The following is a 24,015-nucleotide window of genomic DNA, read 5'->3' on the forward strand; positions in this document are numbered from 1 at the left end:
GGGGAGATGAGGAGAATTCCAGGCACTGGGGAATTTATTTTCAAGAAGTCCGGGTTTTTCCCTGACCTTGGATTAGGTTTCCCTTTAGAAACTGGGCAGGTCTTTGTTAAGGATGAACCCAGAGAATTTCCAGGCAGGCTATTGCCCCTCTGGAATTTAAGTACTTACTGATAAGTCTGCTCCAATCAGGTGAATCTAAAAGGACTTTAGACTGAAATAGTCTTATTTCTCAGTTTTTCCTTTAAGAAAAGGCCTTCAGGGCATGTTTCCACACTATTATCTTGGCTCTGCTTTTTATTATTTGGGTTGCCTTGGGTAAGTCAAGCAAACACACAAGTATCTGGGATTCAATTCCTTATGTTCTCAAACTTCTCTGTACCATCCGTATCTATGTACATGGGAGTCTTCACCGGAGCTCTCCAAAATGTTGGGTAGGTCTTCTCTGGGAGATTTACTGGAAGATAAGAGGAAGAATGTCACAAGATGAGAAGGCATGCATGGGCTGTGAGCTGCACCACGGAGAGAGAAGCATGCTCACTGATGGAACTCCAGATTCATTCAAATAGAAGAATGTCTACTGAATACTTTTTCCTGGAATGTAAGCTCCTTGAGGGCAAGGACTGTTTCATATTAGTCTTGGTATCCTAGCATGGTGCCTTATGTATAGATTCAGTGATCTTGAGTTGTAAGGTAACTAAGAGACCATCCATCATTCCATTTTTACAGATGAGGAAACTGAGGATGGGAGAAGTTAAATGATTTATCCAAGATCATTTGGTAGTAAGTAAATAAGGCTCTTTTTGTCCACTTGGGGAGGGTCACAAATTTTCCCAGGTACTTAATATCTTTCATATGCCAAGATAATCCTCCAGGCCTAAGATCAGGAAGACAAGACCCTTGTGGTTTTGGTTATTTTGTTTTGGAGTTTTTATTTTATTTTTTAAAATTACATTTTTTTTCCTGTATCTCATATTTGTATTGAGTGCCAACTATCATAGACCTAAAGCATGAAGAGACCTCAGAGGTCACCTAGTCAATTCTCCCACTCCCCCCACCACCCATTTCACAGAGGAAGAAGCTGAAGGTCAGGGAGCTTAATTGACTTGCCTAAGGTAATAGGACCATTCTGTGGTCAGTGTATACAGCTCATTTGTTTGTACTCACATATATTACAACTTTGTAAAGGTCTTTTCCAAGGATGGAGGGATGAAGGGAGGAAAGGGCAAACACACAATCCCATGCAGGCACATAGCACTGTAGTTCCAGGAAGTGGCCAAGACATGCATGAAGCAACTTGCCCAAGGTTGCTGAGTGGCTCTGGGATATTGGGGAAAGTCACAAGCCCTGGCCCTCAGTTTCCTTCTCTGTAAAATGAGAGGGTTTGGATGCCAGAACTGGTTTATAAGGTCCCCCTTCCAGTTCCGACATTATGTGAATTGACAGCAGGGGTTGGGGAAGGAATTTCAGGAAAGAGAGTGTTGGGGTTGGGGAGCTGAGATCCTTCAGTTTTCCTTAGTGGGGGCCAGAGGCAAGAGCCTTCTCTGCTCTTGGTCACTAAATATCTCAAGGATCCTCCCCTTGGTGCTGAAGTCCTAGCCTGTGGACAGGTGGGAAGGCACAATGAGGCAAAACAGAGCTGGGCTAGGCAAGGGCAGGCCAGGACCTCAGGTGTCCTGAGGTTGGTATTCACCAGGGGAGGCAGGTCCTGGGAGCTTTCCAGGAAGGAGGGGACTGGAAGAAACTGGGCTGTAAGAAGGAGGAAGCTCTGGAGGGATGTGGAAGGGTAGGGGGAGACAGGAGGAGCAGGCAGAAGGGGTGCAGTGGGGTGCCGGGGAAATTTAGCTACGGAGGTGAGAATTGGTACAGAGGTGTGGGGAAAGGGGCTTGACAAATCCTAGCCGATATTTACATAGCATCAAAAGAGAACCGATGGGAGGGGATGGATGATGCAGGAGGAGGGGCTCCACCGAGGAGGCGGGAGGACTAAGGGCGGGGACCGTGCTCTAGAACCGGCCCCTTCCGCAACTCGGGGCTGGGTCATGGCCGGGACTGGGCGGGAGGCCGGTGCGGCCGAGAACACGGGTTTTGAGGATTTGAGCGACTCGGAGTTCCCGGACTTTTCGGAGCTAGGGTGAGAGGTGATCCGGCCGCGGCGGGGGGAGGGAAGAGGGCAGGGATCATGGCCCAAAACCCCCGGGGGCCCGGGTTGATGAGCGCAGCCCTCACCTGGAGGGAGCGGACCCACTGCCAACTGGCCTCCAAAGCCCGGGGACGCAGGATGCGCTAAGTGGGGAGAGGGAGAAGGGCGAGAGTCACCTAAGACCAGAGAAAGGCATGGATGCGGTGATTGCTCTCTCTCTCACCCCCCCTTTCCCTCCCTTCCTCCCTCTCTCCCTCTCTGTCTCTGTCTCTCTCCCTTCTTCCCTCTCTGTCTCTCTGTCTCTATTTCTGTCTTTCTCTCTATCTCTGTCTCTCTGTCTCTGTCTCTGTCTCTGTCTCTCTGTCTCTGTCTCTCTGTCTCTCTCTCTCTCGCTCTCCTCTCTCTCCCCTTCTTTCTCCCCGCCCCATGTCTCTCCGTGTCTCCTCTCTCTCTCCCCCTCATATCTCTGTCTTTGTCTCCTTTCTCTGTCCCTCAGTTTGTCCTTTGTTTCCTTGTCTTTTTTTCCTTCTCTGTCTCGCTCTCTTTATCTGTCTCCCCCCTCCCTGTCTATCGGTTTCTCCCTTTGTCTGTCTGTCTCTCTCTCTCTCTGCACTGTCTGTCCTAGTCTCTCTCTCCCCTCTTCTTCCTCCTCCTACTTCTCTAGCTCTTGCTCTCTTCATACACATGGGACGTGAGGAAGTAGGATTTACTCTAACCTTCAGTGGCTTCGAGTCACCAGGCTCCTGAAAGAATTGGAAAATGTGCATGCCGAACCACTAGCTTAAAAGTAGTGAGGACTCCTTTCCTTTAAGAGGTGGGGAGCTACGGGTGTGGAATGTTACTGACTCTGTCAAGTACCATGAATACTTTGGTGGATTTTGCTGGTTTTTTTGTATTTGGAGTCAGAGGACTCTGGGTAAAACGGAAATTCTGCTACTTGCTACTGTCTGTGTGACCTTGAGCAAGTCACTGTAATTTCTCTTGACCTCAGTTTCCTCATCTGTAAAATGATGGGGATGGACTAAATAATCTTTGAGGTCCCTTTCAGCTCAAAGGAACTGGTGTGTGTTTAATCTTTGTTCCTTGGTAAGACTTCCTGGGAAGAGAAGGCTGAAAAGATATATTTAGAAATGAATGTGATGTGAAAACAAAAAAGCATTAATAAAACTTTTTTTTAAGTAGTGGCTCTACTAGGCCTATACCCCCAAAAGTTCAAAGACAGAGGAAAAGGACCCATATATACAAACATATTTATAGCAGCTTTTTTTGTAGTGGCAAAGAAATGGAAATTGAGGCACTGTCCATCAACTGGGGAATGGCTTGTTAGTTACAGTTGATGATTGTGATGGCATACTTTTGTGCTATAAGAAATGACAAGGGGAGTGGTTTTAGAAAGACCTGGAAAGACTTGTATGAACGGATGCAAAGTGAAGTGAGCAGAACCAGGAGAACAACATTGTAAAGACAATCAACTTTAAAAGACTCCAACTGTCACAAAAAGCAGCCACAAGATGAAACAGGCTACCCACCTCCTGATGGACTCAGTGCCGATTGAGATAGTTTTTGGACAAGGCAAATGTGAGAATTTGTTTTGCCTGACTCTGCATGTTTGTGATAGGAGTTGTGTTTTTCTTGCTTTCTCAATTTGGGGGGCAGAGGAGGAAGAAAAGGCAGTTCTTCATTTTAAAAATTAATTTGAATATAAAACAAAACAATAACAGTAAAAGTGGTGGAGGATAGAAGAGTTGTTGCTTCAGGATAGGAGATAGCCAGATGTCCCAGTTTTGAAAATGGAGAGGATGGTAGGTTGTCCAAACTATAGTCCAGTGAATTTGGCTTGGACGGTCTTGACAAAAGTATAAGATTTTTGAGCCCTTAAGATGTAGAACTCGTTCTCAGGAAGACCTAGCCTGGCTTCATCAACAACAAACAGCATGTCCCACTAACCTAGTTTTCTAAAACGGTAGATCAAGGGAATCCTGTAAAGTCTGGACCAGGAGTTGGTAACCTGAAAGCTGTGAATTTGTTTTTAAAACATTTTGGTATCTGAATTTCAATAGAATTGGTTTCTTTGTCATTCAGTGTATTTTATTTTATGCATTGAAAAACAATTCTGAGGAGTTCATAGACTTACCCAGATTGCCAAGAGTGGGAAGGGGTATCCATGACACAGAAAAGGTTCAGGACCTCCAAAGTAGATATGACCATTGTTTGGAGATATTTGAACGGCTGTCCTGGAAAAGAGAGATTAGAATTAATTTGCTTGGGCGTAGAGAAGAGAACTAGCCACATTGGGTGAAAGTTGCAGAAAGTCAGATTTCAGATTCATTACCTAAAAAACTTCCCGGCAGTGAGAACTGTTTAAAAGCGAAATGAATTGCCGTGAGACGTAGTGAGTTTTCTGACCCTGGAAGTCTTCAAATAGAGTTTGGATGACCACTTGTTGGGGATGTTGTAATAGGGCTTGGATACTGATGGTGGCCTCAGAAATCCCTTCTAATTCTGAGAGATGGTCCCCTTCCTCTGAATTTCCCTATTGTTGAGGGCACAACCATCCTTCTAATCATGTAGGTTCACAACCTCAATGCTATTCTCAACTCTCCTCTGTCAGTCGGCCGTATAGCCAATCGATTGCCAAATTGTCTCATTTCTCTGCGGCATCCCTGGCACGTGTCCCTTCTTCTCTTCATAAAGCCATTGTCCTAGCATGTACTCATCATTCGTCATGCTTCAATTAGACAATTGCAGTCCTTGTTACGTAACTTTTATTTTATTATTTCTATTTTTCCCTCTCCCATTTAAAAAAAAAGGAAAGAAAACTCTTGTCACAAATATTCATAATCAAGGAAAACACATTCCCACACTGGCCATGTCCAAAAACATACATCTCACTCTTCATCTTGAGTCCATCAACTCTTTATTAAGAGATGGGTAGCGTGTTTCTTCATTGGCCCTGTGGTGTCATGGTTGGCCACTGCATTTGTCAAAATTCCCAAGTCTTCTAAAGTTGTTTGTCTTTACAATGTTGTTGTTATTGTACAAATTGTTCTGTGGATTCTACTCACTTCCCTCTGTATCAGTTCATACAGATCTTCCCAGATTTCTCTGTAGCGGTCCCTTTTGTTAGTTCTTATGGCACAATTGTATTGTTAGAATTTGATCAGCTATCCCCCAATTAATGAGCACCCCCTAAATTTCCAGTTCTTCTGCCACTACAGAAAAAAGGGTCACTATAAATAGTTTCGTGCATATGGGTCCTTTTTCTCTTTATTTGATTTCTCTAAGGTATAGGTTGAGTCAAAGGGTATGCATAGTTGAGTGACTTTTGGGGTGTCGTAGATTGAAATTGATTTCCAGAATGGCTAGACCAGTAATTTACAGCTCCACCAACAGTACGCTAATGTACCTGTTTGCCCACAGCCCTTCCAGCATTTGCCATTTTCCTTTTCTTTCATCTTTGTCAATCTGATAGTTGTGAGGTATGCCTCAAATCTCTGGACACTCCAATCCATCTTCCAGTCAACTGCCATAGTGTTGTTCCTAACACCTGGCATGTTTGACGGTATCACTCCTCTACTCAATGGCTCTCTATTACCTTCAGGATCAAATGTACAGCCTTTTTTTTCGGGGGGGGTGATGGTGGGATACATTTAATGTTTTTCAGAACTTGGCCCCTTCCTACATTTCCAGTTTTTTTACACTTTACTCCCCTCCCCACAGAATCCAGCCCTACTGACCAGCTACTGTTTCTCAAACATGACACTCCTTCTGCCATCTCTGACCCTTTTCAGTGGCTGTCCCCTGCACCTGGAATGCGCTGTCTCCCAGTCTATACCTTCCAGAATCTCTGGCTTCCTTTAAGATTCAGCTTAAGCCCCACCTTCTCCAAGAGGTCGCCTCAGCTGCCATTATTGTCTCTTCTAAGGTTCCCTTCTATGTATTCTGTATTTATCTTGTATATTATACATTTTGTCTCCCTCATTAGACTGTAAGCTCCTTGAGGGCAGGCATGGTTTTTGCTCTTTTTCTATGTCCCTACATCTTTCATAGTGCCTGGCACATACTAATCAATTAATAAATGCTTGTTGATTGATTGATTACGTTTCTTTTGTGCCCTATCATCCTGTAAGAGGTAAGCACAAAATCTTGCTGAATACAAACTAGTATATTCATTCGTTCATCTAGACCAGTGTATTCATTTGTTAATTTATTCATTCATCCAAGCTGGCACCCATGCACACAGTCAGGTCCACACAAAAATACAGACATTCCCATATGGTACAGGCCCATACCAAACCTTTCCCCAGGAAGAATCCCCTCTCCTTCCTTTACCTCTCCCCTATCCCCTAAGGATCAGGATACTGAAGGTCTTGGATTTCACATTGTCTTTCAGGTCAGAGGTCAACAAATAGTAGAGTGTGTATTCCGTTACTCACTTTTATCTGGTATCTTTTCTTTTTTTTTTAGGCAATTGGGGTTAAGTGACTTGCCCAAGGTCACATAGCTAGTAAGTGTCAAGTGTTTGGTCTGAGGTCGGATTTAAACTCAGGTTCTCCTGACTTCAGGGCTAGTGCTCTATCCACTGCACCACCTAGCTGCCCCTTCTTATCTGGTATCTTAACAAAGTGCTTTTCTCACAACAATCCCTTGAGGTAAATAGAGCCAGTGTTTCTATCACCATTTTACAAAAAAGGAAACTGAGGCTTAATTAAGTGACTTGTCTGTGTTAATATAGCTAGTAAATATCAGAGTCAGGATTGAAACCCATGATTTCCAGACTCAGTCCAGTATGAAATATTTCAGTTACACCATGCTGTAAAGCTCCGGTGGGAGTAAGAAGCTTGAATGTGTGGGAAAGGAATAAGCATTTATTAAACACCTACTTGTGTGCTAAGCACTTTATGGGTAGTATCTCCTTTGATCCTCACAACAACTTGGAGAGACAGGTGCTATTATTAGCCCCATTTTACAGATGAAGAAACTGAGGCACATAAAAGTTAAGTGACATACCCAAGGTGATACAGCTAAGTGTCTGATTCCAAATTTGAACCCAGGTCTTCCTGACTCCAGGCCCAGTGCTCTATCCACTGTGCCACCTCTGGCTGGAAGCTCAATATTGTTTATTTTCAGAGACATTGAAGAACTTGGCTCTTCTTTGGGAAACCCCAGAAAGGAAGTGGACGCCCAGGGGCCATGGAAACGGAAGCGAGAGGCAGATGCCCCGACACCGATGGAGAGGTTCCACCTCGGGTGCTTGTGGGTCTCTGACCTGTCCACGCAGAGCTGGTGCGAGCAGCAGATGGTGTATAGGAAGGAGCGTCCAGGCTTCCCGTCGGCGGAGAAGGCCGCTGTGCTGGATGCTGGGGCCAGTATCCACCTCGCCAGAGGTAAGGAAGAGAGGAGAGGTAAGCCTGTAGGGTGAGCCCCATGGCCCCCATCTTCCAAGAAAACCCTGAGTGTAGTCCTAAGTGTGGATCATGGGTCTGGAGCTGGAAGGATCCAACCCTCTAATTTTACAAATAACGATAATAATAATGATAAAAGCTAGCATTTATATCATACTTTCAGGTTTAACCCCTTTACAGAAATTAGATCTACCAGTCCTTACAACAACCTTATGAGGTAGATGCTGTTATGATCCCCATTTTACAGGTGAGAAAACTGAGGTAGAGAGAGAGGTGAAATGATTTGCCCAGGGCGGCACAGCTAGCCTTCTTCTATTACACCCTATCTACCCCAGCTGTCTACAGATGGAAGTCTGAGGTCCAAAGAGGTTATAAGTGACTTGTCCAAGGTCCCACAAGTAGTAAGCAGTCGGAGATGGGCCTGGAACTCAGGTCCTCTTTTCCATGTTGAAAGAACATCTCACTTTTTACGGTTCATTTCTGTTGATGTGGAATCTGGGTATCTTGCATTTCTCTCAGCCGGCACAGTGCCATGGTTACTGCTTATAAAACTGAACCCAGCCTTGGGAGATCCTCAGCTACCTTCCAGATCATCACAGTTCACTCGATATGGATTACGTTCTAAGCCTTTGAAAACTGGAAGCCCACTCCAGCCTAGCTGGAGGGACCTCAGAGGACATCTTGTCCTGCCCTTCATTTTACAGAGGAAGAAATTGAGGCTCAGGGAGATTGAGTCATTCGCTCAAGGTTACCACAATAGTAGAGGTGAGAAGGAAGATTCAAACCCAGAGCCTTAGGCTCCTTCCACAGTTCCAGGATGCATCTTTTGTCCCAGTTTGTTGCGGCTGCTTTTGAGAGTCAGAGATTTTTAAAGAAAAGGTGGACTGGCCAGTGATATTAGAAGCAATAGATTTGTGTTACAGGAGGGTGCTGGACTCGGGGGAGGGGGGGAGTAGGGCCAATGAAAGGTGGCCAGAGGCAGGAGTCACCAAGGATGGGGTCAGTATGGTGTGATGACCCTCAGGCCGTGGCAGGAGGAGGGCCTGTGGGAGGCCACCTCCCTCCAATGCATGGCCCATGCACTGAGCTCTGAGCTTACTCTGAGCTCCCTGCATGTTTCCAAGGTTATTTGCTAGCACACCCAGGTCCCTTCAAGCATCAGAATGGCTCAGAAATGCCAAATGAGGGCCAGGGCTTTTATGGGGGTGGGGGAGGTGGAGTCAGGTGTTTCTGATTGGCTACCCCATGTGTGATGTCACAGGCAGGGAGATGCTAGCAGCCTCCCCTTAGGTACAGCATGGGGCTGGAAGATGTTAGCCTAGGGAAGATTCCAGATGATAGGAGGGACCTAGAAAGAGGTCGGGGCAGAGGTCTCGGGCAAGAGGAGTGGGTAGAGGGGCAGCTAGGTGGTGCAGTGGATAGAGCATCAGCCCTGGAGTCAGGAGGACCTGAGTTCAAATCCGGCCTCAGACACGAAACACTCACTAGCTGTGTGATCCTGGGCAAGTCACTTAACCCCATTGCCTAGCCAAAAAAAAAAAAAAAAAAAAAAGAGGAGTGGGCAAGCCTGTTGTAAGGCAGGTTAAACCCGGTAAATCAAAGAGCTTAACAGGAATCCCCTCCTCTGGCCATTTTGGGTGTCTCCATATCACTACTGACAACTTTCGAGGTCCACATTCCTTGTCAAGAAATCCATTTATCGGGGCAGCTAGGTGGCGCAGTGGATAGAGTGCTGGCCTTGGAGTCAGGAGGACCTGAGTTCAAATCTGGTCTCAGACACACAACACGTGACACTTACTAGCTGTGTGACTCTGGGCAAGTCACTTAACCCTAATTGCCTAACAAAAAGCAAAAAAAAAAAAAAAGGCATTAAGAAATCCATTTATCTCTAAGAAGGTATCAAATGGCCAGAGGCATTTATCTCTTCTTTGAACCCATGTCACAGGACTCTATCACATTCTGCTATATTATACAAAGTGTCCCAAAAGTCTTAGGGCAGTTTAAAAGCTTAAAACTGCCCTAAGACTTTTGGGACATTGTGAATAATTACAATATAATATAACTAGCATTTATCTGGTTCTTTAAAGTTTGCAAAGCTCTTTGTGAATATTTTCTCATTTGACCCTCAGAACCCCCTGTGAGGAAGGTACTGATATTATCCCTATTTTACAGAAGCAGAAACTGAGGCAGGGGTTAAATGACTTGCCCAGGGTCATACAGCTAGTAAGTGTTTGAGGCTGGATTTGAACTCAGGTCTTTCTGACTCCAGATTCAGGGCTTTTTATCTGTTGAACCACCTAGTGGCCAGAATTCCAAACCACTCTTTTCTTGGATTATGAAGTATTTTTCCACATTCAGTGTACATCTCAGGCAGAAGACGTCTCTATTCACAGCAGAACTGAGTGATGATGCTTTGAAATGTGAAACATATTTCACTAGCACAACAGGCTAACACAAAGGGTCTTCTGGGCCCTCGAAAAGATAGACTAGTACGTTCTCATCCTGCGGCCACGAGGTGGTGCCATAGCGTATAGAGTGCTGGGCCTGGAGTCAGGACTCTTCCTGAGTTCAAATCTGGCCTCAGATACTTAGTGGCTGTCTGACCCTGGGCAAGTCACTTTACCTTGTTGGCCTCAGTTTCCTCATCTGTAAAATGAGTTGGAGAAGGAAATGGCAAGCCGCTCCAGTATTTTTGCCAAGAAAACCCTAAATGGGGTCACAGGAAGTAGAATACAACTGGAAAATGACTGTCCTCATCCCACCTGCACACTGGATGGCCCTGATTGGGTAAACTCTCTCTACCCAATAGGCGGGCCCTGGCTAGCACTACATATACCCTGGGGGAATTTCTGTTGAGACCTTCTGTGTCCCCTCCAGCCCCATCTTCCCCAAGTTTAGTCAGAGGCTCCTGAATCTTCTCCCCTTCTCAAGTCTAGGGAACTCATTTATGCTGAGAAAGAGAGACAGAGACAGAGACAGAGAGAGAGAGGTCTTTGAGAAGAGGGCTGGAGATCTGGATTCTTCCTAGCGTGAGGAGAACGAACAGAAAATGCCCAACACTGACCTGTTTTTCCCTTCAGAGCTGGAGCTCCATGACCTTGTGAACATCCACACCTCCACTAAGGAAGATGCATGGGCAGTGAAGCTGCTGAATGTTCTATCTATGGTACCCGTCCTGCAGTCAGGTAAGGAGACTTAGAGGAATCCAGATCCAGGGCCCAAAGGGGCGTCAGGGGCCAACGAGTGAAGAAGGGATGGGCAGCAACCTTCCCTTGAGTGGCCTGCATTGGTTTCAACTGCTCAAGCTCTATGGGCTAGAAAAAAGACAGAAACAAATAGGAAGATGTATATGAACTGATGCAGAGCAAAGTTAGCAGAACCAGGAAAGGAATTTACGTGACGACTACAACATTGTAAATGGAAAGAGCGGAAAAAATGAAACTGAGCGCCTTGTAATTTTAGTGACTAAGCTTGGCCCCCCGAGAAGAGTGATAAGATGCTCCCCTCCCCCGCATCCTTTGCAGAGGAGGTAGGACTATAACTGTGGGACACGGCTGTTCTGGGCCAGGCCCGACTCAGACCAGTCCAGTGGTTCAGGCTTGGGCTGAGGACTAAGCTAGACACTTGAAGAATCTAACATTTAATAGGAAAGAAGTTTACTTAACAAACGTATGGGAAAACTCTTCAGTAATAATAATAAAAGTAATGATGATGATGATAGTAGTAGCTAACATTTATATAGTGCCTGCTATGTGCCAAACCCTCTACAAATATTACCTCAATTGAGCCTCACAACAACCCTGGGAGATAGGTGCAGTTATTAACCCCATTTTACAGATGAGGAAACTGAGGTAGACAGAGGTTAAATGACTTGCCTAAGGTCACACAATTAGTGTCTGAGGCTGGATTTGAACTCAGGTCTTCCTGACTCCGGTCCCATGCTTTATGCACTGTGTCACCTATCTTGCTCCAACAAGAAAGGAAACTGAATTGATTTAGTTGGGCACAGCTACCCTACCTCCGGATCTGACAAGGTGGATATCAGTTAGGAGCATATGTGAAACCTGAGATGTCACTGACTCCTCGTGTTCTGGGCTTTTGTACCTAAGTTCAGGAAGTCTTATAGTTATACATAGAAATGGACATTATCTTTCCCTTCTGTGGATAGGGAAGGAATATATAATCAAACAAGAGATAAATAAGATCATAGAAGATGAAATGGACGATTTTGATTATATAAAATTAAGAAGTTTTTGCACAAATACAATCAATGCAGCCAAAATGAGAGAAGAAGCAGGTAACTGGGAAAAAATCTTTGCAGTAAGTTTCTCTGAAGAATATACATGTATATATGTGTGTATCTGTGTATATATGTATGTGTTCTATGGGCTGCTAGTGCTGCTAGAAATATTTTGGTATGAATGGGTCCTTTCTTTCTTTCATTGAACTCATTGAGAATATTAACCCAGGAGTGGGATTCCCAGGGCAGATCAATCAAAGGGAATAAACAATTTAATTATTTTCTCAATTTAGTCATTATTTTCTCTAATAACGAGGAATAAGTTTTTTAATGAAGACGCTAAATCCTTTAGACTGTTAGTTGTAATTGGAAGGCACCTGCCAAGGTCCTTGTCTGCCTTTTCTCTTTTTTTATTAAAATTGTATTGCTTGGGGTAGGGTGGGGGGAGTTAATATCACTTTCTTTTCCAGAAATATCCTTCCCCTTTCCCTACACTGAAAGCCATCCCATGAAACAAATAATAACAAAGAAGGGGATAAAAGGCAGTTGAGCAAAAGTAATACCTTGACCCAGTCTGACAGTATGTGCAGCGTTCCATACCCTTGGCCCCTCCACCTCTGCAAAGAAGGGAGGAAGATGCATTTTCTCATCTTAGATGCCACCCTGCTCATTATAATCACATAACATTCAGTTTCAATACTTTTTTCATAGTTGTTGCTTTCCTGGTTCTCCCTGTTGTAGTTTGCATCAATTCATATAAGTCTTCCCTTTGCTTTTCTGTATTCTTCATATTTGCATTCTGCTACTGCGTTCCACTCTATCCTGATTTGTTTAGCCGTTCCTCAATTGATGGCTACTTACCTTTTCACTATGGAAATTCTTTCCCCCGCCCCGAGGAAAGCTTCCTACTTTTGTCCCATGTTTCCAAGCTATCGTTTAGAAGGGAACAGAGGAGATGCTATTTACGTGAAGAGCTGTTGGGCTCTGAGGACACCTCCCTGTGTCTGGTTTTTTTTTTTGTTTTTGCTTTTGTCTCTTCTTTGTGAGCGCTGTGAGGAAGCAGAGAAGCCCCAAGCCTGGGGGAGAATGAGTGGATTGCCTGGGAGTGATGTCACCCTCCGTTCTCCAACAGGTGGGACAATCCGGGAGTTCCCGGTCTTTGGGGAAATAGAAGGGGTGTTCCTGGTTGGGGTAATTGATGAGCTGCACTACACTTCGAAAGGGGAGCTGGAGCTGACTGAGCTGAAAACTCGCAAGCGAGCCGCGATGCCGCTGGCGGCTCAGAAGGAGAAGGACCGTTTCCAGGTGCGAGTGGCAGAATCAGAGATGTTAGAGTTGTAGATTCAGAGAAGGGAGGGATGCCGGGGGACGTGGGATTATAGCACCTTGATTTAGAGCTAGATTGAATCTCAGAGACCATCTTGTCCAACCCCCTCCTTTTACAGAAAAGGAAACTGAGGCACGGAGTCATTTTTTTTTTTACCTACCCCCCTAATTTTACAGATGACAAAACTGGGGTCCATAAAAGTCATAGGACCATAGACACAGAATTAGAAGGAGTCTAATGCAATCACCTTCTTTTACTGCAAAGGAAACTGAGATCCAGAGGTGAACTGACTTAGTTAAGGTCATGCAGAAGTTAGGTGACCTAGCTGGTGTGTTAACTTCATATTCAGCCCTGTTTTCTCTACTCCGCCATACCTGAGAATCGTGGGGCTGGAAGGAATTCATCTAGTCCAGTTCACTTGTTTTCCCGATAAGAAAGCCAAGGTCCCAGTAGGAGGACACACCTTGCCTACAGTCACATAGAAACTTAGTGATTAGAACTCAGGCCTCTTGATTCCCAAGTCACATCTATTTCTACTATATTAGACCCTTACTGGGTCTTCTTTAAGGGTAAATGCTTGGTGACTGACTCAGCCAGCTCAGTTCCTATAGCTAGGGTCATAAGGCTCCCACAATATGACTGATCAAAAAATCTGAATACCATTCTGTAGGAAATGACATAAGAAAACTGCCCAGAACTTTTGAATGCAGATAAGAAAGTAGTGATCAACTGATCCACAGATCATTGCTAGAGAAAGATTCCACTCTTGAAACTCCCAGGTGCATATATAATATAATATAATATAATAATATAATATAATATAATATAATATAATATAATATAATATAATATGATATGATATGATATGATATATGATATGATGTAATATAATGTAATATAACATAATGTAATGTTATGTCATGTTATGTCATGTCATGTTATATCATATATTTAGTTTTATATGTGTATATATTCTATATTATTAAATGTATAGTATATAGATACAGTATGTGTAATACAATATATAATATGTATGTGATATATTAATATGTAACATAATGATATATAATTAATATATAATTATATATGATATACACAATACACAACATACCCATATGGTATATATTTAACTATATTATAGAATTGTTAGAATATATAAGTATATATAATATATGCATGTAATATATACTATATTATATATGTGTATATATTTACATGAGTGTATCTATATACTATGTATGTATATATTTATATAGTACATGTATTTAACTATATATGATCTAATCGATGACTATATTGTCTAGATATGAAATATCCATGTATAGTAGTTAAATGTCATAGTTCCAGTTCCCACCTATTTCCCAGCCATGTTGCCTGTGCTCTGGCCATCCTCTTTCTATCCCTCCTTCTGAACCTAGACTCTGCCCCTTGGGACCCTGGGCTCTGAGAGGTGAGCCCAGAACCCGGCCTCCATGTCAGTACTCAGCCATCGCCAAACCATCCAATTGGGTATGTTCTCCCTTTTCTCCCTTTCTAGCTGCCCTTCTTGTGTGATTTTCTCCCATTAGAGGACCATCTTGTTTGTTTATATTTGTACCTTCAACTCTCAGTACTGTTCCAGGTAAGTAATAAGGGATTTATAAATGCTTTTTTGTTCATCAGTCACTCAAAAACAACACGTGTTGCAAATAGCCAGGATGAAGAGCGAGAGCTGTAAAGGAACACGGATTTGAATCATGTAGGTTTGTTTTGGAGTCATGGAGAAATTCTAAAAGCAAAGGAACTCAAGCTACAAACCAAAATGCCTTCTGCAAAGTTGAAAATGATCACCAACACAAAGAAATGGGTGTTCAACAAAAGAGAGATAGTCGAAGCGTTCTTGAAAAAAAAGAAAAACCCACCCACTAAAGTGAACTGAGTATTTGGTTTGCAAACAGTCCAAAAAGGCAAACTCTGGAAAGATAGATGGGCGGCTAGGAGGTGCCATAATGAATAGAGTGCCTGGCTTGGAGTAAGAAGACTCATCTTCCTGAGTTCAAAATTGACCTCAGACACATACTAGCTGTGTGATCCTGGACAAGTCACTTAACCCTGTTTGCCTCGGTTTCCTCATCTGTAAAATGAGCTGGAGAAGGAATAGCAGACCATTTCAGTGTCTTTGCCAAGAAAACCCCAAATGGGGTCACCACAAAACAACTCCACAACAACAGAAAGATGGATAAGAACTGTTATCAAAAAAAGCTAAATTACCAAATATTCTGTCTTATCTTTATAGACTATTTAAACAGTTTATTGAACTGTAAGTTAAAAGGAAAAATAAAGAGAAATCAGAAGAAGATAAAGAGGAAAAACTGAATTACTCTTAGGTAGACTAAACCTTATGACTCTTCTATGTGTAGATCTGTATCTAGTGGGAGGAATAACTGGGAGGAGTGGTTGGATTGGGGGGTGGGAAGGCAGGCGATAAGGATGGGGGCTAGTGTTGGAGATGGGCCCCCACCCAGTCCAGAGTTGAGCAGAGGAGCGAGAATGAAGGCTGTGGGAGAATAGGTTCAAATCAGTGGGGACAAATAACCTCCTCAGAAGAAGAGGGAGTTTGAAAACCAGCATCAGCCAATAATACATAGAACAAAAAGTACATGAGAAGGAAGTGGAGGAAAACTAATCTATACCAAAACTTTGAATATGAACGGGTTAAACAATCCAAGGAGAACAAGAGAATGGCAAAGGATAAGAGAACAAAATCCAGCATTTCACTGTAGGTAAGAAACAAGTCTAGAAAATGAAGAAACATACTTTTTTGGGGTTTTGGAGGCAATTGGGGTTAAGTGACTTGCCCAGGGTCACACAGCTAGTAAATATCTATAGTCCTCCTGACTCCAAAGCCCATGCTCTATCCTTGGTGCCACCTAGCTGCACCAAGAAACATAATGAAATTGAGAGTCTGGAACAGAATTTACTGTGAATGAATGAATGAGTGAGTGAATGAATGAAAGAAAAAATATTTAGTGTTTACAGTGTACCAGACACTGTGCTGAGTGCTGGAGATACAAAGAGGGAGATTTACTCTTTTGTCCAAGATTTCATCCTGTAATTGAGGGAGATGATACATAAAAGTAAGATCAGCTGCAAAGCCTGTGGAAAACTCTAATGATACAATGGTAGGGCTGATGGGGATACCAGTAAGAAAGCAGTCCTTGCCCTCAGGAAGCTTACATTCTTTTTTTTTTTGGTGAGGCAGTTGGGGTTCAGTGACTTGCCCAAGGTCACACAGCTAGTAAGTGTGAAGTGTTTGATCCGAGGTCGGATTTGAACTCAGGTCCTCCTGACTCCAGGGCCAGCGCTCTATTTACTGTGACGCCTAGCTTATGCTCTAATGGGGGAAACTACACACCTGGAGGAGGGTTGTTCCAGTTTAGAAAGTCACAGGGATGATAAGCAGAATCATACTTTCTACTAGCAATGGCAACATTGATTTGGTCATTGTTCCACAGCTGGACAAGGGAAGCAGACAGGGATTAGTAAGCCCGCCTCAGGAGGGCTAATGCCTAGAAGATGTCTGGGGTGTAAAGAGAAGGCTGACAGGGGCCAGACAGATACCATGGGCCAAGGGAAGCCTTCATCAATCAAGACAGGTGGGAGTTCCAGAGATGAATGGGTTAAGTACCGCAGGGCTTGGTCTGTAGTACTGATGGGGCAGCTGGAGGGTGTCAGGCTAGAGAATGGCCAGGGTATAAGCGCTCAATAAACATTTGTTGGATTAGTCCAAACAGGGAAGCCAGCCAGCTGAAGCCAGCAGGAATCCAACGGTCAAGTGGTTAAGGGTTTTCTATGTGCCAGACACTGTACTGAGTACACAGTGGGTTAATGATAATCTAGATTAGGGTGGCAGCGATGGGGGCCCAAAGGAAAAGGCAGATGAAAGAGACTTTTCAAAGCTGTCTTTGGTCATTCCGCTCTGACACCCTCCTGGAGGGGAAAACTGACTTTTAGAGTCCAGAGTCTTTGTTAATGATAGTGGCTCACATTCATACACTGCTTCGCTGCTCCCAAAATAATCTTCTGAAAGCATAGGTCACTCTCTTGCTGAAGAATCTTTAGTCTGTCTCTGGAGTAAAATACAGACTCCTCTGTTTAATATTTAAAGGCCCTCAAGGTCTGACTCCAGCCTTCCTTCCCAGATTTATTTTATAGCATCATTGTTGTTTCAGTCATGGTGACCCCCTTTGGGGTTTTCTTGGCATAGAAAGTGGTTTCATTAATGAGAAAACTGAGGCACACAGGGTTAAGTGACTTGTCCAGGGTCACACAGCTAGCGTCTAGGGCTAGCTTAAATTCAGGTCTTCTTGACTCCAGGGCTGCTCTTTCCACTACACCACCTAGCCACCCCTTATTTCACATTACCCTACTTCATACATTCTCTTTTCCAGACAACCAGCTCCCATGCTGTTCTTTGCATGGAAAATTCCATCTTTTCTTCCCATGCCTTTGAACAGACTGTTCCCCATATCTGGAATGTCCCCTCCCTCCCATCTTTGCCTCTTAGAATCTCTAGCTTCCATTTGAGGCCCAATTTATGGGTTGAGGTACCACCTCCTGCAGACATTTTCTTATCTGTCTGGATATCCTGGCACCCCCCCCCCCCACACACAATTGTTAGATCTTTCCTCCTCTGGAGAGACGACTTTACATTTACTTGGGTTGTATGGTGTATTTCCTTCTCTGTGTACATGTTTTATCATCCTAGCAGACTAGTTCCTTGAAGGCTGTTTTACTTTTGACTTTGTAACGACTTTGTATCCCCAACCCTTGGTACATAGTCGGTGCTTAAATGCTCTGTTTGAATTGGATTGACAAAGTTATTTCCCTACCACAGCCTTGTGAGGTAGGGAATATGTTATTATACCCATTTTATAGGAAACTGAGGCTCAAAAAATGTTAATTTAATTTAGCTACCACTTAAGGAACTACGGAAATGGTAAGTGATTTGTCTAGGGACTAACAGGTCTTCCATTGCTGGCCTGAATCCGTTCAGGTCAGTAATTGCCCAGTAGTGTTTATTGGTTGATTCTGGTTCTGCTTGCCCTCACAATCTCCTCTCTTCCCTAGGTCAGCCTCTACAAATGTATCTTTGATGCCATGGTGTGGGGACAGGTGACGTCTGCCAGCCTGGTTCACCACATGAAGCTTTCCCCAGAGATGCTGCTGGGGCCCCAGGTACACAGTCACGCCCGACAAGGGGGCTTCACTGTGATGTCCTTCGGAGATCTCCTGGAGCTGACTTTCTTGTCCCTGAGTCTGTCTGACCTCCCGGTCATTGACGCTCTGAAGATAGAGTATAGCCACCAGGAGACGGGCACCGTGCTGGGCACGGAGATGGTGGTCTTTGAGGAGAAACAGGTGAGCAGAAGCGGAATCAGGCGGGGGAACAGCTACCCTGGCACGGCCTGAGTAGAGACAGAGCCCATCGCTTCCCCTGCAGATTTCCCTCAGCTGCAGTCGCTGTAGGGACCTGAGCCCTCTGAACTGAGAGGGGATAGTTAGAAGTCCATTGAGGTTAGACAGGGAGGCAGAGGGGAGTGGGGGAGGGGTGGAAAGATTGGGGATGTGTGAGGAGTCAGGAAGGGGGTAACACCCTCACTAGCACATGGCGTTCCGTCTCCCACCTTTGCACTGGCCGTATCTCCCATGCGTGGAGTGTTCCTTCTCACCTTTTCCTCCTCGCCTCTTCATCTTCACTTTCTCCAGGCACCACCTTGAAGCCTTCCCTGATTCCCCTAGTGCTGGCCTAACTACCTTGCATTTATTTCATGTTTATTCTGTTCATTCTTGTATGTTTCCTTTATTTATTTATTTGGTTTTTTGGGACCCCAAGCACTTAGCACAGTGCCTGGCCCATAGTAGGTGCTTAATAAATGCTAGTTGATTTATTGACTGATTGATGTACACGTTGCCTCCACTGATGGAATAGAAGCCCTTGAGAGTAGGCATTATTTCATTCTTTGTATTTGCATCCCCATTGCCCTGTAGAGTGCCTGACACACAGTAGGTGCTTAATAAATGCTAGTCGATTTATTGACTGATTGATATACATGTTGCCTCCACTGATGGAACAGAAACTCTTGAGAGTAGGTATTGTTTCATTCTTTGTATTTGTATCCCCAGTGCTTAGTACGGTGCATGGAACACAGTAGGTGCTTAATAAATGCTTGTGGATTAATTGTAGAAATACTACACTCAATCCAAGCTAAGAAATATTTTTAAAATGATTGTTATCTCTTGTTTTTACATCATCTTTATTTCCAAATAAAGCCCTCCCTCTTCCCTTCCCCACTGGACATCCCTTGGAACAAAGAAGAAAGAAGGAATGAAGACAGGTCAGCCAGACTAACATGTCAGATGAGTCTGACCGCACACACAGTATTCCACACCTCTAGGGCCCCATGCTTGCCAAGAAGGGAGACAGATGCTTTTTTCTCCTCACTTTTCTCGGCCCAAGCTTCAATAAACATTTATTAAGTATGTAGAGAACTGCACTAGGCCTTATGACAGATCTGACAAAATAAGAAATAGTGACTGCCCTCTGGGGGTTTACATTCTATTAAGGTGGATATGATGTGTCTTGCCCACTTCTGTGTTTGGATACTGGGGAGGGATGGGGGAAGAGGAGGAGGCAAAGGGAAGAGAATAAGGTTTGTAAAGCCGTTGCCTGTTTTACAGATGGGGAAACTGAGGCTTGGAGAGCCAAAGTTACTTACCCAAGGTCACACAGCCAGTAAGCGTCTGAGGATTCAAACCAAAGTCTTCCTGAATCCAGGTTTTCCATTCAACCACCTGGCCCTCAAGCTGGCCATTAATTATTTGGGGAGACGAGGCCCATGCCTACAAGATGGCACGTGAGACATAATTTAGTAGCAAATTGAGCAGTCCAGTCTCTGTGCTTTCAGAATTAAAAGAAAGTAGAGGCCATCTCCTTGGTCACTCTAGCCCACATCCGCCTTCCTTCCCTTTCTTTAAAAAAAAAAAGTTTCATGGATGCCTTTTGTTTTATGTTATTTTTCCTGGATAAGGTACCCCTCCCCCACCCCCCCCTCCCCAAGTGAGCCCTCTCTTTTAACAGAGAAAGATACTTGAAACCAACTGATATGGTAACTGTTTCTGACTCACACGCAGCATTCTGTGCCTATGATTCCCCCGCTTCTCTACCAAAAGGAGAAAACAGTTGATTGGGCAGGTTCAGACTTGTGATTGTATATTATATATGTTGGGCATTCCCAGTGAGAAAGACTCTGTCCACTGATGTCTATTGAGAACTTGCCTAGAACATGTAGCTTTAGGGATTGTCGGGGGCACTGACGGGCTAAATGAGGCTACCCTTGTCCCTCAGACGCTTCTATGTCAGTCCTGACTCAAACTCAGGTATTCCTGATTCTGAGGCCAGCCCTCCATCCTCTGTGCTCCCCTTCATCTTCCCATCTCTCTATCTCTCTTTTTTTAAAATTAATTTATTTTTAGTTTTCAACAATCACTTCCATAAGCTTTCAAGTTTTAAATTTTCTCCCCCTCCTTCTCTACCTCCCTCCCCAAGACAGCAAGCAATCTGATATAGGCTATACATATACATTCCTATTAAACATATTTTCACGTTAGTGATGTTGTAAGTAAGAATTAGAACCAAAGCAAATAGTATGCTTCGATCTGCATTCAAACTCCATAGTTCTTTCTTTTCTGTGGATAGCATTTTCCATCATGAGGCCTTTGGAGATGTCTTAGACCCTTGTATTGCTGAGAAGGGTTGTCTATCAATATTAGTTATCGCACAGCACAGCTATTACTGTGTACAACGTTCTCCTGGTTCTGCTCACTTCACTCAGTATTAGTCCATACAAGTCTTTCCAGGTTTTTCTGAAGTCTGCCTGCTCATCATTTCTTACAGCACAATAGTATTCCATTACATTCATATACCACACCTTGTTCAGCCATTCCCCAGTTGGTGAGCATGCCCTCAATTTCCAATTCTTTGCCACCACAGAAAGAGCTGCTATAAATATTTTTGTACATATGGGTTCTTTTCCCATTTGTGTGATCTCTTTGGGATACAGCCCTAGAAGTGCTATTGCTGGGTCAAAGGGTATGCACATTTTTATAGCCCCTTTGGGCATAGTTCCAAATTGCTCTCCAGAATGGTTAGATCAGTTCACAACTCCACTAACAATGCATCAGTGTTCTAATTTTCCCACATCTTCAACATTTATCATTTTCCTGTTTTGTCATGTTAGCCAATCTGATAGGTATGATATGGTACCTCAGAATTGTTTTGATTTGCATTTCTCTAATCAATAGTGATTTAGAGCATTTTTTCCTATGACTGTAGACAGCTTTAATTTCTTTGTCTGAGAACTGCCTGTTCATATCCTTTGTCTCTGTTTCTGTCTCTTTCTGTCTCTGTTTCTCTTTGTCTCTCTCCTTTTTTATCTGTCTCTGTCTCTATTTCTCTCTGTTTCTTTCCTTCTTTGTTTGTCTCTCTGTCTCTCGTTCCAGAAGGGTAGGTTTCCCCTTCACCAGCCATTCTGGTACAGTGGCTCTGTGATGTACCGTGGAAAGAGGCCTGCCTTCAAATCTTGCCTCTGATGCTTCCTGCTTGCGTGACCTTGGCCGGGTTATTTAATGTCTCTGGGACTCAGTTTCCTCCTATGTAAAATGGGGGGGGGAGGCTGGACTAAACAGCCTCAGCGGCGCCTTCTCACTCTGTGTGCAGGACCCTGGGGTCTGAATGGACAGACGAGTGGCTGGGAAAAGAAACGAGCTGGGGCCGGCTTACCTCTCATCCCCTTGGTTTCACTCCCGCAGGTGAGGGACAAACTTCGACACCACCTTGGGTACTGGACAGGACTCAGGGAGCCCCGGGGAGTGGATGTGAAGGAAGCATGGAAATGCCGGATGTGTGACTACGCTGCCATCTGTGAATGGAGGCAGAGCGGGGGGACGAGGACGTTGAGCCACGAGCAGCATGCCAAGAAGATGACCAAGTGAAGGGACCGGGCCAAGTCCGGCAGGGCCAGTCCCCTCCAGTCCAAGAGGAGTCCTTGGCTGTCCCTGACCAAGAGCCCCATGGGAGGAGTTGGCTGGGGAGAAATTGTGAGCCTGACTTTCTGACCCACAGCCCTGCCTGATTTCTCGGGCTCTGGTTCCTTACAGATACATAACAGGGGCCTCAGGGATTATGAGAAACACAGATTCCCCCTTTTCTTAGGGGTGAGTACTGAGGAAGGGTCTGGCTCCTCCCCCAGAGTGCTGCCACCCTTATCCTGGGAGGGGCTGCTCGGGGACTGCCTAAGTGGCCTTCTGGGATGGCGAGGATGGAGGAGGCCACACTCTAGGGGGAGTTGGACCTTTTTTGTTTTCCTTAAAAAAAATTCTGCTTCCTTATTCTTCCCCAATAAAGACTTTTTGATTTTTCCAAAGTAGAAGGGCCGGTGGCTCCCCGGTAACCAACTTTCCCAAGGTCACATGCCACGCCAGCCGCAGGCTATAGCCATGAGCCAGTACTCCCAGCTGTGATGCTGCAAGTGAGGGATGCTCTTGGGGTGCAGCTGGCCTGGCCCGTCTGCGACGGCATCTGCTTTTCTTTCATAAAAACTTAACCGCTGTCCTTTGGATTAATGTCACCTGCATTTCCAGATCTGCTTCTCTCCCTTCCCCAAGAGGACTACCCTTTGTAACAAAGAGTAGAAAAGAAAGGAATGGGATGTGAACACACTGACCAGTATGATGATCCACTCAGTATGTCTACCCCTTGCCCCTTCCCTCAGGGAAGGGGCTACATTTTCTCCTCTTCTTTGGGATGAAGCTGCAGCATTATAATTGTATAGCCTTCAGTTTGAGCTTTTTACCTTCCTTCCTCCCTCCCACTCCCTCTCTTCCTTCCTTCCTTCCTTCGTCTCTCCCTCCTTTTCTTCTTTCCTTGACCCCTGCCTTCCTTTAAGCACTCATGGGCCTGATCTCTTGGCCAGTTCTCGCCTTCCTAAGAGCAGTCTGGTGGCTCCCCCACCTAGGGGCCCACCATAATGAATTAAATTCTTCACCATGCCTCAGAAGCTTTTTACTTTTCAATACCCATCTGTATCACTACCTTTGATTCTAGGTGGGAGATGGGGCAAAAGTTATTCTTCCCACTTGATAGAGGCAGAAATAGAGGGGAAGGAATAAACATTTATTAAGTGCCTATGATGTGCCAGGCACTGAGCTAAATGCTTTACAAATATGAATTCATTTGATCCTCACAAAATCATAGAATTATTGCAATAATAGCAAATATTTTATACAGTGCTTTTAAAGTTCACAGAGCACTTTAAATGAATTATCTCATCTGATCCTCACAACAACCTTGGAAGATAGGTGCTATTATTAGCCCATTTACAGATGAGGAAACTGAGGCAAACTGGAGTGAAATGACTTGCCCAGGATCACACAGCTGATCAGAGTCGGAGGTGGGGTTTGAACTCGGGTGTTCCTAACTCCAAGGCCACCACTCTTATTACCAGTGTACATAATGTGCTTTGCAGACCTTGACGTGTTCTGTAAATGGTATCATCATCCCATTTGATTCTCACAATAACCCTGGGAGGTAGGTGCTTTGGGGAGTCAGAAAGGTTCGGGGACTTGCCCTGGGTTACACAGCTAGTGAATGTCTAAAGCAGGAACCCAACCTTAGGTCTTCCTGACTCCAAATCCGTCCCATCTCATTTCACATCTTTGTTCTAGCCATCCCAGCCTGGGCCAGCACGGAACCTTACAGGAAGCAGCTCTCATTTCAGACAGGGGCTTGACGGGAACTCCTCACATGTGTGCACGATGCCAGCGCTAGGGGTACACTAGAGTCCTCCAGTCACAGGAGGCTGGT

The 24,015-nt window shown here is 44.5% G+C and overlaps 1 protein-coding gene across 2 annotated transcripts; it reads left to right on the plus strand.

The window, feature by feature from the left end:
- Nucleotides 1–2,026: 2,026 nt before the first annotated feature.
- On the plus strand, nucleotides 2,027–22,577 carry EXO5 (exonuclease 5). Of its 2 annotated transcripts, XM_027862386.1 has the most exons (7): nucleotides 2,027–2,131; nucleotides 7,271–7,527; nucleotides 10,626–10,730; nucleotides 12,918–13,090; nucleotides 14,650–14,733; nucleotides 18,222–18,512; nucleotides 21,963–22,577. In XM_027862386.1, exons 1-7 carry the CDS (start codon nucleotides 2,040–2,042, stop codon nucleotides 22,143–22,145), a joined length of 1,185 nt encoding a protein of 394 aa, XP_027718187.1. In that variant the 5' UTR covers nucleotides 2,027–2,039; the 3' UTR covers nucleotides 22,146–22,577. The 2 variants fall into 2 exon arrangements, with proteins under 2 accessions (XP_027718187.1, XP_027718188.1); XM_027862387.1 differs by lacking the exon at nucleotides 14,650–14,733.
- Nucleotides 22,578–24,015: the final 1,438 nt, after the last annotated feature.

Source organism: Vombatus ursinus, unplaced genomic scaffold (assembly GCF_900497805.2).
Source record: "Vombatus ursinus unplaced genomic scaffold, bare-nosed wombat genome assembly UNPS02014768.1, whole genome shotgun sequence".
NCBI classification, from domain to species: domain Eukaryota; kingdom Metazoa; phylum Chordata; class Mammalia; order Diprotodontia; family Vombatidae; genus Vombatus; species Vombatus ursinus.

Excerpts from the sequence above, each read along its gene's own strand:
- EXO5 (XM_027862386.1), top strand. The coding sequence starts at position 2,040 with ATGGCCGGGACTGGGCGGGAGGCCGGTGCGGCCGAGAACACGGGTTTT. Across the intron at positions 7,528-10,625 it reads CAGTATCCACCTCGCCAGAG|AGCTGGAGCTCCATGACCTT; the intron begins GTAAGGAAGAGA and ends TTTTCCCTTCAG. Across the intron at positions 18,513-21,962 it reads TGGTCTTTGAGGAGAAACAG|GTGAGGGACAAACTTCGACA; the intron begins GTGAGCAGAAGC and ends TCACTCCCGCAG.